Source organism: Erithacus rubecula (genome assembly GCF_903797595.1).
Source record: "Erithacus rubecula genome assembly, chromosome: 17".
NCBI lineage: Eukaryota > Metazoa > Chordata > Aves > Passeriformes > Muscicapidae > Erithacus > Erithacus rubecula.
In genome coordinates, this window is record NC_136669.1 from 13,833,981 (window position 1) to 13,851,425 (window position 17,445).

The 17,445-nt window shown below is 48.0% G+C and overlaps 1 protein-coding gene across 4 annotated transcripts in view; it reads left to right on the forward strand.

The window, feature by feature from the left end:
* Positions 1–17,445, forward strand: part of XPO6 (exportin 6) — a 55,851-nt gene that overhangs the window by 14,005 nt on the left and 24,401 nt on the right. For all 4 annotated transcript variants that reach the window (XR_013776244.1, XM_079321058.1, XM_079321059.1 and 1 more), the window contains exons 2-7: positions 888–978; positions 2,605–2,717; positions 5,552–5,749; positions 8,812–8,971; positions 9,312–9,389; positions 15,743–16,202. Coding sequence is in view for 3 of the 4 variants with exons in the window: in XM_079321058.1 (XP_079177184.1) it covers positions 888–978; positions 2,605–2,717; positions 5,552–5,749; positions 8,812–8,971; positions 9,312–9,389; positions 15,743–16,202 (1,100 nt within the window). In the remaining variant the exon portion in view is untranslated. The remainder of the gene's footprint in view (positions 1–887; positions 979–2,604; positions 2,718–5,551; positions 5,750–8,811; positions 8,972–9,311; positions 9,390–15,742; positions 16,203–17,445) is intronic.

Sequence of the window (17,445 nt, forward strand, 5' to 3'; positions counted from 1 at the left end):
GAGGTCTGTCTCTAAGGCTGCAGCCTTGCCAGAATAAAATCATCCCAACTCCAGAGTGCTCCAGAACTACAGCTGGATGCTAATCTTGATAATTTCTTTAGGACTTAAAACTGGAACTAATGATTTCCAAAAACAAAACCTAAATTTAGGGGGACGGGGGAGGGATGCTGTTCTTCTCAAGCCAGATTGCTGGTATATATTGCATTTTAGAGTTCTGGAAATTCTTTAATTTATTAAGCCTCCTGAGCACCTGGATGGCACCAAGGCAAAGACAGGAAGAGGTGTCAGGGGTCACAGGAGGGTCACAGGATCATGGAATGGAGGCTGGAAAAGACCTCCAGGATACTTGAGTCCAACCTGTGACTGATCCTCACCTTGTCACCAGCCCAGAGCACTGAGTGCCACATCCAGATCCTCCTTGGACACCTCCAGGGATGGAGACTCTGCCACCCACCTGAGCAGCCCATTCCAATATCTGATCACCTTTCCTGGGTGTCCAAGAGAAATCCTCTCCAAGTTTATGCTTCCCATGATAGGATATTTGTAATTTCTAAACATCTGAAAACATCTTTACTCCAACTTGCTATCTTTGGGAGAATTGTTTATTGCCTTAAAATTCCTGAATGCCACTAAAATAAAGGAATTTTGTTGTGTTCTTGTCCTTATTAATGGAGCTGAGAAAATGGTCCTTTATGTCCAAAGCTTTCACTTGCAGTGGACAAATCCTGCTGCTCCCTGACACCGGTGAGCAGTTTGAGTTCCCAGTTGCTTGTCCTGTGCTGATCCTGCTCATGTTGGATTTTGGTGCATCTGTGATGTTCTAATGCCACCCTCCTGTGTCAGAGTGGGAATGAATTTTCTCTCTTTCTTTCCCTTTTCATCCCCAGGCATCAGAAGAGGCCTCCCTGCGGGCTCTGGAGAGTCTGATGACAGAGTTTTTCCACAATTGCACAACAAATGAGAGGAAACGTGAGATAGGTGAGTTCCTGCCCCTTCCAAGGGCTGCTCCTGCTGCTGGGGGACTGGTTATGTTCAGCACAGCTGAACTGGCATCTTCCCCTCTCCTGCTTAGTGGGAACTGAAAGGAAAGATTTCCACAGTTGGGGTTCCAGGGAATCAGTGGCAGCTCCTCTGGATCCTAAACCAGTGATTTTTGTGCATGGTTGGGTTGTGTGTGCTGGGAAATCTCTGCAAGGACTTCAGCATTAGGAATGCAGAGCAAGGCTGTCCCAGTTCTTGTGGAATGACAAGCAGGAATAACAGCAATTCCCTCTGGGTGGGGTGATTGAATGTGTCCTGAAAGGCAGCAGAGATCCTGCCAGGTGCTCTGGGGGAGCTGCTTGTGCTGCTTGTAAAGAAGCAGATTCCTTTTATTCCCTAACAGCTACAGGGATGCTCTGAGGGATGCAGCCAGGCTGGGAGAGCTGGGGGTGCTCACCTGGAGAAGAGAAGGCTCCAAGGACACCTCAGAGCCCCTTCCAGGGCATAAAGGGGATCCAGGAGAGCTGGAGAGGGACTGGGGACAAGGGATGGAGGGACAGGACACAGGGAATGGCTCCCACTGCACAGGGCAGGGCTGGATGGGATATTGGGCAGGAATTGTTCCCTGGGAGGGTGGGCAGGCCCTGGCACAGGGTGCCCAGAGCAGCTGTGGCTGCCCCTGGATCCCTGGCAGTGCCCAGGGCCAGGCTGGATGGGGCTGGAGCAGCCTGGGACAGTGGGAGGTGTCCCTGCCCATGGCAGGGGTGGGATGAGATGAGCTTTAGGGTCCCTTCCCACCTAAACCATTCTGGGATTGTTCTGTTTCTACCATCTTGTACCAAAAGTGTGATCAGCATGAAAGATTTGGCCAAGAAATCCTGTAAAATAAACAACACAAGGTTTTTGTTGTGGGATCTCCTGCTGTGGAAAAAGTATCCCTCATTTTCCTCCTTAAAATGCAGGAAAGAAAACAATTAATTAAGCCTTAAATTTGCTTACTCTGTAAAACAGCCCTTGTGGCTTTTCTGTTTTTCATGTTGTCATTTTCTCATTGTCACCTCATGAGAGATGACCAAATCCTGTCCTAAGCATTCAGGGAGATTTGTGACACCCTGAACTTCCACCAAGTCAGCAGCTCTTGGAGTTGCATTAAAAGAAGGTGGGTTCAGAACACTGTGATCTGAAGTGCTCCTACTCTCACAGTGTCCTGAAATCCCAACACTTGGCTTCCACAGATAAAATAACAATGCTCATTATACAATTGCGGTGTGATTTGTTCTAATATTCACCTCTTATCTGCTGCAGTATTTATGTCAAGACTGATTCTAAAATGACACATCTGTTTTGTTTGCATTAAAGTTGTTACATTGCTTTAAACACTGTAGAATGTGATTTTATTATATTTTTTTACCCTCCTCCAGGTTGAGTCATTCCCTGAACACAGGGTCTCTTCCCTGCTCAGTTGCTGTGCTATCACTATACCTTGTTATGGCTTTGTTTACATCTAAAGAATTTTAATAGAATATTTATATCAAAATCAAATTAAAACTGAAATGCATTTTAAAGTAATATTTTACTTTATGTTGTTGTGTTGTTTTTTTCTTGTTTTTTTTTTTTTTGCAGAGGAGCTTTTAAATAACTTTGCCCAGCAGATAGGAGCCTGGAGGTTCTGCCTGTACTTCCTATCCAGCACAAGGAATGATTATGTGATGATGTACAGCCTGACAGTGTTTGAGGTGAGGCTCCTGCCTGCTCAGTGCATTCTCTGCCTGCTGCAGTTTTATCTGCCAATCGATTTTTTTTTTTTTGGGGGGGGGGGGGGGGGGGGGGGGAAATGTTTGTCTGAAATGGCATCCCTGGTAAGTACAGTGATAAAGGATGCTTTTATTGCTCTCTGCCAGAGAGGTTGCTTAATGGCAGGCACAGAGTGGGAGAATATGAATCTTTGTACACAAATTGAAGAATTCATTTCCTGGCATCTCTAAGCACAAATTACCTCCAGTTTCAGAGGCAGCTTGAGTTTCTGCATGATGCTTTTAAGGGTGTTATTGCTTTTATGCTGTTTTTATGATCAGAAATATGGGGGTGATTACCTGCTCCTGGCTCCTGCAGGCTCTGAGTGCTGAGAGGGAAGGCAAACTTGCTTTTGTTTTTTCTGACATTTTGTAGTTGTGGTTGGTGCTCTCAAGCTACACCCTGCAAACCTGTGCTGGTTGGAGTGGTGAGGTCTCTCTTAGACAGCCACATTCCATTCTTCACCTACTTATAAAAGAATAAAATTTGGGTTAAAAGCCTTGATATTGATCTCTGTGTCTACTGGAATGAGCAAAAGTATTCTGAGCACATCTGTGTTGTGTCACTGATTTGTCAGTGAGCTGTCCCTGAGGATGTCCTGGGGTTTGGTCAGTGTCACATCTCAGTCTGGGCCATTTGTGGCCTCTGTGTTCTGTTCTTGGCTGAGTGGGCACTCTGAGCTGTGCCCCTAAGTCAGAGGGGTTTGTGGTCTTTGCACTGGGCCACTTTTTAGGTAAAATACATGTTTAGATAAAAACTCTGCTTTTAAAGTTGTTCTGGTTTTACAAATTATCCACATCATCATTGATTTCTCCTCTTAAATATTCATTTTACTTACTAAGGATTGCAGAGGGAGTCTGGACCCAATCTGCAAATTGAATGTGATTTACCTTCCCTTCCAAGAGGGGTGATCATGGCAAGTGACAGGGGAATGATTCCTGCTCAGGGGATGCTGTCCCACTGATTTTCCTGATGAGCAAAAACAAGTGCAGGGCCAAGAGGTGGATTCAGTGATCCTTGGGATCATCCCTTGTGGATTCTACCAGCTCAGTATATTTTACTTTATTTATTCAGGAGTTTGATTACTGAGCCTGTGCTTCCCTGAAGGGGGAAAAAGAAGCATTGAAAAACCTAATTGTGGCCAGGATAAAGAAATCACTGTGCAAGTGCAGAGGGAGGAACAGGAGTTCCCAGTCCAGCTGGGAGATGAGGATTTCTCCATGGAGGAGCTTGAATTCCCAAAAATAACTGGTGCAGTGCTGGGTCCTCAGAGCCATGGTCTGTCCCAGTCTGCACCTTCCCCAGCTGCCCTTGGGTACTGGATCAGTCCAAGGGTGTGAGCACAAGGATCATTCCCAAAACCACCCAAGCACATGGATTTCCCAAACTCCTTGGAAAGTTAGCAGTGGATTTGGAATCAAACTCCTCCTGAGCCCCTTCCAGATGAATTCTTTTCACCTCCTGCTTTTTGCAAAAGAAAACATCTTCCCAAAAGCATTTATAGGGAGAAAGCTGCTGCTGGCAGGTGGGAGGAGTAGGACAGAACACAGTGGGCATGAAAAGATGCTAAAGCTAAAACATCTTCCAGTTTTATTGGAATTCTAGAAATTCAAGGAACCCTCATCTGGTTGTTTCCAAGCAGTATTTGTGGATTTTCTCTGCTAGAAATCACCAAAACCAACTTCTTTTAGGAATTTCTGTATAAATATCCCTGTGTAGCTCTCCCCTGGAACTGGTGTCTCTGTGCAGTACATCCCACTATGGATTGCATCTCCTTTGACCATACATCATCTTCCAGTTTTGGATGTTTAGTTTCTTCCAACCCAAGCCAGGCTATGGCTGTGATCTCCAGCATTCTCTTTGTCCAGGCTGAATCCTGCAGATGGGCACAGTCATTGCCTCAGCCTCCTCTCTGGGTTATCCCAAGAGATTCAGCTCCTGATGCTCCAGAGCCCTAAATGGGATCAGGGCAGGGAAGCAATTTGCAACTCTGCTTTCCTTGGGATTTTGTCTGACTTTAAGTGGACTAAAAGCTTTCTGTGCAAGTGGTGCCTTGTCACTGCCAGGCAGTGCCTGCTCCAGTGACCTTCCAGCTCAGCTTCAGGAGACCTGGGTGGCATCAGAGGCAGGGAAAGCCAAACCTCCTCCCCTGCTTTTCTTTTCCTGCTTCATCCAAGGCTCTGCTTCCCCCTTTAAAGAGCAAACCCTCAGTACCCAGGGTTAAAAAGTAAAGGAAATGGTTATGTGCCTGCCACTGGAGTTCTGCTGAACCCAAAACCAGTGAAACCAGTAACTTCAGCTCCACTGGCACTGCCAGTCCTGGGCTATGAGATGCAGCAGCTCTGCCAGATGCTCTGTCTCTGTTTTGTTTTTCTGCCTGGAGAAGAGAAGGCTCCAGGGACACCTCAGAGCCCCTTCCAGGGCATAAAGGGGCTCCAGGAGAGCTGGAGAGGGACTGGGAACAAGGGATGGAGGGACAGGACACAGGGAATGGCTTCCCACTGCCAGAGGGCAGGGATGGATGGGATATTGGGCAGGAATTGTTCCCTGGGAGGGTGGGCAGGCCCTGGACCCCTGGCAGTGCCCAGGGCCAGGTTGGAGCAACCTGAAATAGTGCAAGGTGTCCCTGACCAGAGCAAGGGGTGGGAACAGGATGATTTATAAGGTCGCTTCCCACCCAAACCAGTGTGAGATTCCAGATTCTCAGTGTCAGGATTGTCACCTCAGCAAAGCATGTCCAAGATGAGCTCATTTGGGGTGTCCATTGCTTTTCCAGAACCTGATCAATAAGATGTGGCTGGGGGTCCCATCCCAGGACAAGATGGAGATCAGGAGCTGCCTGCCCAAGCTGCTGCTGGCTCACCACAAAACTCTGCCTTACTTCATCAGGAACAAGCTCTGCAAAGTCATCGTGGACATCGGCCGCCAGGACTGGCCCATGTTCTACCACGACTTCTTCACCAACATCCTGCAGGTAAGAGCTCTGTCCATGCAGGAAGCCAGGTTTTCCCTTGGAAACATCATTTGCTTTCATTGAGTAGGGATTTCTTTTGAGGAAGGTTAAATAGTAAATGTTGCTTTGTAAATTCCTTTTTAATTTTGTTGTAACTCTCAGCTTTTTCTCTTTGACGTTTCTCTCCAGTGTTAAATGTACACTGTGCCACAAGTATTCACTTTAAATTTTAAGTATTATGGGCTAGTTCTTGAAAATGCAAGGAGTATGAGTTTTCTTTAAACAAAGAAGAAGTCAATAAATGATGGATGTGTCACTTATTCTCAAAAGGGCAGTTTTTCAATGGGGGCTGTTGCAGATTTTTCACCCCACAGGCAGAGACACCCCAAAATCTCTGGTCCCTCCTCAGTAGAGTCACTAATGGGAATGTTGTTGGGGTGTGTAGGAGGGTTCCTGCAGGAAGGCTCAGCTGTGAATTGAGGATCCTGACTGAATCTGTTATTAGCTGGAATGATGGTTGCAGCTCAGCATCCTTACAGGGAATCCTGAGCTAGGCTGGTGCAAACCTCTCTTTGTTGGAGTATTTTGTCTCCAATTTCCTTTATTTTGTTCCTAATTGGCTTAAAGAGGCTGAGTGTAAACTGAAGTGCTGCACAGGCTTTTTCTGCTGACATAATTACATGATCTGAATGCAGCAAAGCCCACGGCCAAGCCACAAGGCAGTTATTTAAATCCATGTCCTCGAGTGGCAGGAGTTTATTTGTTAAGGCAAATGGATCTAATATTAATTGCAAAATTTAAAAAAAAAAAAAAAAACTATCTTGGCTGCAGAGCTCATCACTGACTGGTGTAATCACTTTTCTGACTCTCCTGGACTGGGACATGCTGCAGTTTTTACTTCAGTTATCAATTTGATAAGAAATACTTGGAGATAACTCATGTGGAGTTTTGAGTTTGGCCTCTCATTTCACCTGGATCTGGACTGAAAGGCAGCCTGAGCTCTTCTGGCCTTTCTAGCACTCTGGGGTTATCTGAAGGGATTGCAGAGCTCACTTGAGGAATCTATTTTCCCTTAAACTTCTCCTTGTGAGCTCAGCAGTGGAGGAAAATGTTTCCATAAATTAATTTATGTGGCAGACACATTCTTAAAATGTTCAGAGAAAGTGGAAGAAAAACAGTAATGCTGAATTCCAGAGCCTCAACAGAAGGAAGAGCAGAATGATTTGCTGTTAGAATTGCAGATGAGCCCTGTCTCAGGACTTTTTTCTGAGATCATTTGCAGCATGTTCTTTGTTCTACAGCATTAAATTGTATCCAAGTAGTCTGAGTAGTCTCTAAACTTTTTACTGAATCTCTGGAGGGGTGGAAAAGAAAGGTAAATTGGGATATTGCATTATCATTATGTAAAGCCAGTAATTCTACATAAAGTACTGCTTCCTTAGAGGTATAAAATTTGTTTAGCCTGAGGTACCAGTGCCTGGCATTGCTAAAACTCCTTAGGTTTGTCACAAAACATCCTGAGAGATGATCTTCAGTCCCTTCACACTTTACCAACAAGTTGAGTGTTTCATTGAGTTCCTTGTCATCTGCTCCTGTGTCTGGGACTTCTTTAACAAAAGCCAAGATAAGAGCTTTTGGATGGGCTATTTTCTCCCCAAGTATTTCACCAAACTCTGTGGTTTTAGTGATGTTAACTCAGCCTGGCTCGCCTTTGGAGGATCAAGAGATCAGCAGCAAAGTCAGCCTGTATTGCAGAATTATGGCTTCAAGGATTACTTGTAGCAACTGGGATTGGTTTTGGACTTTTTTCCTCCCAGAGGGAGCAGAGCATAAATCACTTTGGATGTGTCTGGGCAGCTGTGAAGAGCAGTGGGACAAAACTTTGTTCCACTTGAAGAAGTCTTTAGTATCCCAGTGGCTGATGAAGGCACAAGTCAGCTTTTTGTCCAGTCCTGTTCCAGCATGGGGCAGAGTTCCTCTTTTTGGGAGAAATGCAGTTTACAGTTTGAGATCCAGTAGAGGTGCAAGGGGAGGTCAGATCCCTCAGCTGTGGCCTGGTGCCATCTGCTCCTGGCTGCAGCCTTTGGGCTGTGTGGGAAGGGAGGGAGGGAGGGATTTTTGGGGCAGCTGCTGGTGCTGAGGGCAGAGGATGCAGCAAGCAGAAGGGACAGGCTGCTCCTGTGGCTGTGCTGGGATGCAGAATGTGTGCAGTGACATTATGAAATCCCCAGGATTCCTGTGGGGCTGGAGCTCTTGCAACACCAGAAATTCACATGTGAGGAAACTGAACTTATCTCCTCAGTGGGGAGGTCCTGGTTTGAAGGACAGGTGTCTGCCAATAAAGGCAGAAGCTTCTCTTGGAAATGGAGAATGTAAACCCCCTCCCTCCAAATTATTATAATTTTGAAATTAAGGGGCTCTCAGCCAAAGATATGGGAATTAGGAATAACAATTCTTTACTAAAAAATTCAAATATAAATACAGTATTACAAAGAACAGTACCAACCCTGCCAGAGTCAGAATCCAAGCTGACACCCATCAGTCAGTCAGGGTGGTGGCACAGTCCCATTCAATGGTGGCTGCATCCTCCTGCAGTGGCTGATGTGGTTCAGCTGGAGCAGTGCTCCTGGAGAAGGTGCAGTTTTCCTCTGAAGGTCCAGGGATAATGTGGAAAGGTCCAGTTTTCCTCTGGAATCCAGTGGAAAGAAGGCTCCTTGCTGTCCAAAATCTCAGTTTTTATCTAGGTAGGAAATGCTTGGCTCCTCCCCTGGCTGGAGCATCTCCCAGTGGGATGATGTAATTTTATCAGTCACACAGTGGGACTGAATGGCCCATTAACAGATGATATCTTCCTGAAGGGAGGATGGGTTGTGGAAAAGACAAAGATGATTGTCCCAGCTGGTTTAAAGATGGCCATTAGCAGATGGTGTGTGCCAGGAGATAAGGAATCACTGCCCCACCTGGTTTAACAGATGGTGACAGAACACACATTGCTGGCCACATCAACCCAAGACAGGGGGCTGCTGTAAACTGTGGGTGTGTGTCAGTGGGTGTTGCCATCAGAGCTGTGCTGTGCCCCTCAGCTGATCCAGTCTCCTGTGACCACTGCCCTGGGGCTGATCATGCTGAAGACCACATCGGAGGAGCTGGCGTGTCCCCGCGAGGACCTGAGCGTGGCCCGCAAGGAGGAGCTGCGCAAGCTGCTGCTGGAGCAGGTGCAGACAGTGCTGGGGCTGCTCACAGGTACGACTCACACCTGCCACTGTGTCCCCTCAGCACCCGGGGCTGCTGCTGGGCTGGCACTCGTGAGGCTCAGGGGAGGAAAATGGGGGTGATGGGGTGGGAGTACTCAGATCTGCCCTCAGCTGAATGTGAAGCAGCTGGTGGAGCAGAGCAGCTGCTGGGCTGCCTCCATGCAGAGAGATTGTCTTCTCTTAGTGAGCCCAAAGCCATTATGGGGCGTTTCTGTCCCTCCCAGAGCTCTCAAGCTGTGTTCTGCCAAAGCTATCCTGTTGTCTGTGCTGTGTTTGTGGGGTCAGTGTGGCTTTGAGAAGGCACTTGTGAAATGTCTCTCTTTGGCCAGGTATTTTGGAGAGCATCTGGGATAAGCACAGTGCTACTGCTGCCACTCCACCACCATCCCCAACCTCAGGAGAAAGTGGTAAGGAAAAGATTTCCATGTATTTAAACCTGCAGTATCAGACACAGATTCCTCCCTTTACTGTCTAATCTCTCCTAATAACCCATTCCCACAGCTTTTCACAGGCCAACAAATTCCTGATTGGAAAGAAAAACCTTACACGAAGAAACAAATTCCTCTGTGAGGAAACCCCACTGCAAATTTCATTAAATTCTGCCCACAGACCTGCTTGTAGTCCTCAGATAGCAAAACCTCCCTGAAGTTTCAGTACAAAATGCTCTAGTGATAGTGAGTTAAAATCTTGGCATTGTTAAGGTTGGGAAATCCCACTAAAGTCATCAAGTCCTGCTGTTATTCCAGCACTGCCAAGGCCACCACTAACCCAGGTACCACATATACATGGCTTTGAAATCCTCTCAGGGATGGTGACCCCAGCACTGCTCTGGGCAGCTGTGCCAGAGCCTGACCAGCCCTTCCCATGAAGGAATTTTCCCAATATCCAACCTAAACCTCCCCTGGCACAGCTTGAGGCCATTTCCCCTTGTCCTGTCCCTGTTCCCAGAGCCCCATCCCCCCTGGCTGTCCCCTCCTGTCAGGGAGTTGTGCAGAGCCAGAAGGTTCCCCCTGAGCCTCCTTGTCTCCAGGCTGAGCCCCTTTCCCAGCTCCCTCAGCCTCTCCTGGAGCTCCAGCCCCTTCCCCAGCTCTGTTCCCTTCCCTGGACATGCTCCAGCCCCTCAGTGTTGTGAGCGGCCCAGAACAGGACACAGGACTGGAGGTGCCCCAGCAGTGACAGCACAGGGGACAGTCCCTGCCCTGGTGCTGCTGCCACCCCAGTGCTGTTCCAGCCAGGTGCCACTGCCCTCTCACCCACCTGGACACACTTTTCCACTGAGCAGCTTTTCAGCCCCTTTTCCCCAAGCCTGTGGCCTTGCATGGGGTTGGCATTGTCCCCTGAATTCCAGCTGTTGGCACATCCAACCAAGTGGAGCAAAATTAAATCCTAGCTGGGAAAAAGAAAATAAAGGTACCCACATCTCTGTGCAATGGCACAGGGTGCCCAGAGCAGCTGTGGCTGCCCCTGGATCCCTGGCAGTGCCCAAGGCCAGGCTGGACCCTGGGGCTTGGAGCAGCCTTGGAGGTGTCCCTGCCCATGGCAGGGGGTGGCACTGGGTGGGCTCTAAGGTCCCTTCAACTCAAACTGTTCTGTGACTGTGAAAGTTTGTTTTCTGTCTACTCCTGTTAGACTTTTGTGTGAGTGCTTAGCTGCTGTTAACCCATTTACATCTCTATTTCTTAGTTACCTCTGAAATGGAGAACAGTTTTGTGTCCTTGGCACACATTTCCTTGTCCCTGGGACCTTGAGCAGTTCCCTGAGAGCTGCAGATCATTTCCTTGTGGCCAGATTGCACCAGGCAGCTCCAGACTGCTGCCTCTGATAAAGCTGTTGGCAGTGTTTTGCTTAGTGATAAACCTTTCACATTGAAGTTTGAGCAGCATTTCCAGTGCTCCTTTCCTGTAGAAGAGCTTAAGATACTTCTATATTTATATACAAACCACAAAGTTTGATGGGAATAAATATTCCTTTGGGTTGGCAGGAGGAGAGAGGATTTTGCTGTAGCTGGGAAAAGTTTGGACAGGAAATATTTATAGAAAAGATCAAAGCTTCTGGTGTCAATTGTCAAGGATGATGCTGGGGCAAAAGATTCTGTGCTGGCTGTTGTGGAAGCCTGTTGGAGATGTCCTCAGTCCCCTGGGGCTTGTGCTGAGGCAGCTTTCATCCACCTGTGTGCTCACCTCGTGACTTGGGATCATATTTCCCAAACTGGAAGTCAGCTGCACTTCTGTGCTGGGCTTTTCCTTTCTCCCCTTTCATGGAAAACAAACAAACTTTTCACACAGTGTTTTTTCAAGATAATTGCTAAGAACCAGGACCACACCAGCAGTGCCTTTAGGAGTTTCATTTTGCCTGTGCAAACTTGTTTGTGTGAAACTCTCTCAGTTTTATTTTGTTGTGTTTCCACTTCTTGAAGTCACTAAGGTTGGAAAGTACTCTTGGATTGAGCCCAGCCAACAACCAGCACTGCCAGAGCCACACTAAACCATGTCCCTAAGGTGCCACATCCACACTTCCAGAGGTGATAATTCCACCACTTCCAAAAGGAACACCAGGTGCTTCCCTCTAATCCACTGCTTGCTCATTTTGTGTTTACTGAGACTCAACTCCGGTGTACTGGTGAATCTCAAATGTTTTCATTGCCTAAGTGAGGCCACCACCTTTTACTCTTTACATTCAGGTGAAATTAAAGGTGTTCCAAAAGTCAAAATAAGCTCCTGAATCCTCATAAATGTTTAATATCTTCCATCAGAGCCCAAATCTCTTTAGGAACTTGGACAACTTCTGCTTCCTATTTTTCATTTGCACAGGAAAGTGAAATGGTTACTTGCAAGTCTTATATAGGTTTTAAATAGTACTTGAAGACAACATTAAACTAATTTCTCATATCACTTAAGCAAAGGAACTCTGATAATGTCGCACACTGGACAACATTTGAGTTATTGCCATGGTGTAGGATTTACTCAGCAGCAGTGTCAGCCTCCAAATGTTGTCTTTACATGATTTATAGCACATTTCCTGATGAATCCCTTCCTCAGGAATATTCACTCACCTATGGCAAACAAATGAGTAGCTGAAGGATTTGTGGCTGCTCTCCTGCTGCAGAGCCAGTCACTGGGAGTTTTCTCCTTTGGCATGAATGCAGCTGATGCTGTAAATTTGTCACCTGTTTGCAAAGACACTGAAAGTCCCTGCACCTGAAAGCTTCAGTGATTTAACTGCATGCAAAGCACCTGAACAAACTGCTGTGAGTTACAGGAATGTAATTGAGGGTTTCTGCTGTGGATGGATTAAAAGATGAGAATCTTTAATTCTCGTTGATTTTTGTGGAGTTGGCCAAACTGTGTGTTTAAAAGAATAACAATTGGGGTTGGAAGGAACCTTAAAGCTCATCCAGTGCCTGCCATGGGCAGGGACACCTTCCCCTGTCCCAGGCTGCTCCAAGCCCCATCCAGCCTGGCCTTGGGCACTGCCAGGGATCCAGGGGCAGCCACAGCTGCTCTGGGCACCCTGTGCCAGGGCCTGCCCACCCTCCCAGGGAACAATTCCTTCCCAGTATCCCATCCAGCCCTGCCCTCTGGCAGTGGGAGCCATTCCCTGTGTCCTGTCCCTCCATCCCTTGTCCCCAGTCCCTCTCCAGCTCTCCTGGAGCCCCTTTATGCTCTGGAAGGGGCTTTGAGGTGTCCCTGGAGCCTTTTCTTCTCCAGGTGAGCACCCCCAGCTCTCCCAGCCTGGCTCCAGAGGGGCTCCAGCCCTTGGAGCATCTCCATGGGCTCCCCTGGACTCTCTCCAGCAGCTCCAGCTCCTTGCTGTGCTGGGGGCAGCTCTGCAGGTGGGTTCTCACCTGATGGGACAGAATCCCCCCTCCTGCTGCCCACCCTGGGGCTCAGCCCAGCACAGGGGGTGGTTCTGGGTGCTCATGGCTGGGGCAAGTCCAGCTCTCACCCCCCAACACCCCAAATCCTTCCCCCAGGGCTGCTGTTAGTCTGTTCCCTGCCCAGCCTGGGTTGGTGCTTGGCATTGCCCCAGCCCTGGTGCACTTGACCTTGTTGAGCTTCAGGGGGTCTGTAAAAGCAGAATATGAGCTGCACAAGTGTGTCCAGGTGTACATGTCCCCACAGGGGGTTCAGTGCCAAGACTGAAGGGCAGGATTCTCTTGCTCAGCCATAGCCACGTGATGCCTTCAGTTTCCAGAGTGCAGGAGAAAGAAGCAATGATAAGGCTTGGCAGGGAATTATGAATTTAGTGATGTAAGACATCAGTCTTGGTGAAAAATGAAGACTTGGGAGGGATGTGTTCATCACTCAGGGTCTTGTGTACATTGGAAGTAGCTCAGTAAATCATAGCTGTTATTTTGGCACTGCTGGTGTGTCAGGATGTTTCACTTCCATAAAAAATCATTCAGATTCTCTAAGAACTTCAGATTCTGTAATGCAGCAAGTGCCAGATTTTTAAAGGTGAAGAGGTTATTAAAAATGAGGAGGTACTCAAGGAAGAGAAGTGGATTGCACAAGGGAAGGTGAATGGTTTTGCAGCAGGTGGAAGCCTGGAGATTGTGGGCAGCATCTGGGGAAAGGCAGCCTGGCTGGGGCTGGCCCTTGGATTCCAAAAGCTTTTGAGGAAACAAAGACAATCAGGGAAAAGGGAATCCCTGGGTTGTTGGTGGCTTGGGTGGAGGTGGGAGATGAAAGGTGAGTGCATGTGGTCTCCTCTTGCTGTGAGAGGAGAGCTCACCCTGGACTAGGCAGGATTAACTTTGGAACTTCTCCCCATGATTCTGCAGAGAATTCACAGCAGCAGCAGTCAGGAATAATTCCCTGCTGTGCTGCTCTGTGGAGCTGAGGCTCATCTGCCCCTGGAGTGGGGACTGCAGTCCTGCTCTCTCAGTATCAGTAGGTGCAGAGGAGAATGAAAGCTTTGCAGAAGGGCACTAAAGGTGATGGAGGGGTTTGAGGGGCTTCTCTGTGAGCAACAACAGAAGTAAAACCTTCTCTCTGTCAAAGAAACTGAGCAGGATCTGTGTTAGAAGCCTACTGACACAAAGAAAGTGAAAGCAGGGATTATTTCTGTTCCCTCTTTGGGTAGAAAGTGAAACCAGGAGCTGGCAGCAAACAAAGCAGCTTCATGGTGAAACTGTGGAACTCTGTCACGGGGTATTGTAAATATTAACTTTATATTGTTTCAGTTGGAGGCTGGAGAAGGTCATGGAAGATAAATCCTGAGGCTGTGTCAAATTTTTCAGACTCCAGCTTTCTTGGGAAGCCTTTGTTGTGTAGTTGGGAGGCTGGGGGATGTGATCTGTGCCTGCCATGGCTTTTGCTCCCTGGGAAGACGTGCTGCCCTGAGTGAGCTTTTAGATGTGACTGGCAACAACCAAAGTGTCACAGGCACCTTCAGCATAACAGGGATGTGCCAAGATTACATCAAGGATGCTCAGTCTTGTGGGAGGGTAGAATTTTATAATAAATTCCTAAAACACACCCCTTGGCATTGTATTTCCTGAAATACCAGGAGAGCCCTGCCTGGTCAGACCAGAAGGGTTGTGTGAGGCTAATTCCTGAGTACAGAAATCACCAGTTCCTCTCAGACAAAGAACCTGCTGAATCACAGGATGTTGTGAGTTGGAAGAGATCCACAAGGATGGTCAGAGGCCAGCTGGGGGTTCATGCCCTGCATTATTGGATCTCACAAACCTGGAGTTTTTCAGCTTTCTGGCACTGACCCCCTGGAGTATACTGCTTTTGACCTGAGGCCTTGGAGAAGGCTTCTAAATTTGAGTGGTGAATTAAAATCACGGATGTGTAGTGAAATAGAGGTGTGTGCTTTCACACACTAAAGGGTTTTAAATTTGAAGGTTTTATAATATAGTTATATATATATATATATATATATATATATATATAATATAGCAATGTAATGTAGTAATAGAATATAGTAATTGGCATGGGACAAGATGGAGGATTTTGGGTTGTGTCTCTTTTGTTGTTCATCTTCCTTCATGGGTTTCAGGTTGTAGTTGCTGGTTGGTCAGTCAGTGTCACACTGAGGGTCATGGGAAGTTAGTTATTGGGTTAAAAGGATAAATAATATAGGTGTTAATTCCCTATTGGATTCTTTAGCTGTAAGAGATCTTGTAGCAGCTGGATCCATCTCCATTTTGCTCACTTCTGGCAGGTAGCTGGAAGTGCTGCTGAACTTTCTGTACTTTTGATAAGATTTAATAACCAACCAAGCCCGAACACGAGAAAATCCATTTCCTTCATGTATTTGTTAATCCTGGCTCTGGGTGAAGGCAGAAGAGACTGAGACAAATCCCTAATGAAGTGGTGCAAAATCCCAGTGGTACAAAATCCCAGAGGTGCAAAATCCCAGAGGTGCAAAATCCCAGAGGTGCAAAATCCCAGTGGTGCAAAATCCCAGAGGTGCAAAATCCCAGAGGTGCAAAATCCCAGTGGTGCAAAATCCCAGAGGTGCAAAATCCCAGAGGTGCAAAATCCCAGTGGTGCAAAATCCCAGAGGTGCAAAATCCCAGTGGTACAAAATCCCAGTGGTACAAAATCCCAGTGGTGCAAAATCCCAGTGGTGCAAAATCCCAGAGGTGCAAAATCCCAGTGGTGCAAAATCCCAGAGGTACAAAATCCCAGTGGTGCAAAATCCCAGAGGTGCAAAATCCCAGTGGTACAAAATCCCAGAGGTGCAAAATCCCAGAGGTGCAAAATCCCAGTGCTGTTACCCTGCCTGACGCCGCTCTCTCCCCCAGGTGACCTCTTGAGCAGCCTCTTGCAGGGCCCCAGCGCCTCCAAACTGCTGAACCAGCCCATCCCCATCCTGGACACGGAGAGCGAGCACATCTGCTGCCTGGCCCTGGAGTGCCTGGCACACCTCTTCAGCTGGATCCCCTTGTCCAGCAGCATCACCCCCTCCCTGCTCAGCACCATCTTCCACTTTGCGCGCTTCGGCTGCGACAGCCGCGGCCGCAAGGCGTGCGCGGTGAACGGCGGCAGCCCCGGCGCGGGGCAGGGCCCGGGGCAGGAGCGGGCACGCCTGGGGGTGCTGGCCATGGCCTGCATCAACGAGCTGATGGCCAAGAACTGCGTGCCCATGGAGTTTGAGGAGTACCTGCTGCGCATGTTCCAGCAGACCTTCTACCTGCTGCAGAAGATCACCAGGGAGAACAATGCGCACACGGTGAAGAGCCGGCTGGAGGAGCTGGATGAGAGGTAGGGCAGCTTCCTCTCAAGGGCTCTGGGGTTCTGTTCTCTGTGCACAGCTAAGGTTTGTGTTCCTGGCTGTCCCTTCCCTCTCCTGTCCTGTTTGTTGCTGTCTGACTGCAGGTCTGAGTGGCACCAGAGCTGAACCTGCTGTCACAGCACAGAAGGGGCTCAGTGAGGTGCAGGCACTGGTCAGAATCTGAGAGTGGGGACACATCCTGCAAGTCAGGACTTGGGAGAAAACAGCAGAGCCTTCCCACCCTTCACTGAGCCATGGCCATTTCTGATTATTTTTTACTTTAAAATGTATTTATAAACAGCACCCAGCACAACTTGGGGAGCTCTGTTCAGTGGTGAATGGCTCCACTTCCAGGGCTCTCCACAGGCTTGACTGGAGGCAGCAGGGCAGCAGCAGCACCTTGGGAAGCTGAGTATTCTCATTTTCCAGGGTGTTACTGCCACCTTTTGTTCCCTAGGCCAGCTCCACTCTCTTATGTCAGATACTCCTACTTGTAGGGGACAAAGTGAGACTCCTCTTGCTGTTTTGTGGAGTGGCTAAGCCTGGGTGTTGGCAGGGTGGTGACTTGGTGCTGCCTCCTGTCACAGAGCTGCTGACAGTGGCAGAGAGGTTGTAACTGTGTGAAAGTGCTGAGTATCTACTATGGGTACACAGGGGTGGAAATAAATTTCCAGTCAGGAGAAAAAAAAACATTTAGAAAACATCTGAGTCCATTTGGAGAGAGCACTTGCACGTTTCTGCTGCAGAATTCTCCTTTGGTAAAGGTGTAGCTTTGGGGTGGTAAATCCAGACTCACAGGGAATTCAGCTGCCTGGTTTTTGCTAGCTCTGACTTGTAGAAATGAGATGTGGGGATGTGCCAGCTCTGCCTGCAAGGCACAGAGAGCCTTGGAGTTCCTCTCTGGATTTCAGAAAAGCTCTCCTGGAACCCCACAATCCCCTGTTTAACTATTCTTTCTTTTATGGACAATATCAAGCAGCCTTTGGGGCCAGCCATCAGTGGAAGCTCTGGAGCTGCCATTCCTCTGTTATCCACAGGGACTCTTGGTGTCTGGAGTTGGGAGACCCCCCTTTATTCATTGTTGAGGTCTGAAATAGGGATGGGACCAAGGTGTTCTGGAGACTGGAGAAGTCCAGCTGACTTCTGGGGAGTGGAACTTCTCTGTGGAAAAGGCCATGAGGATTTTCCTTTTGTCACTTAAGGGCACAGCTGGATTTTTTGTGTCCAAAACTA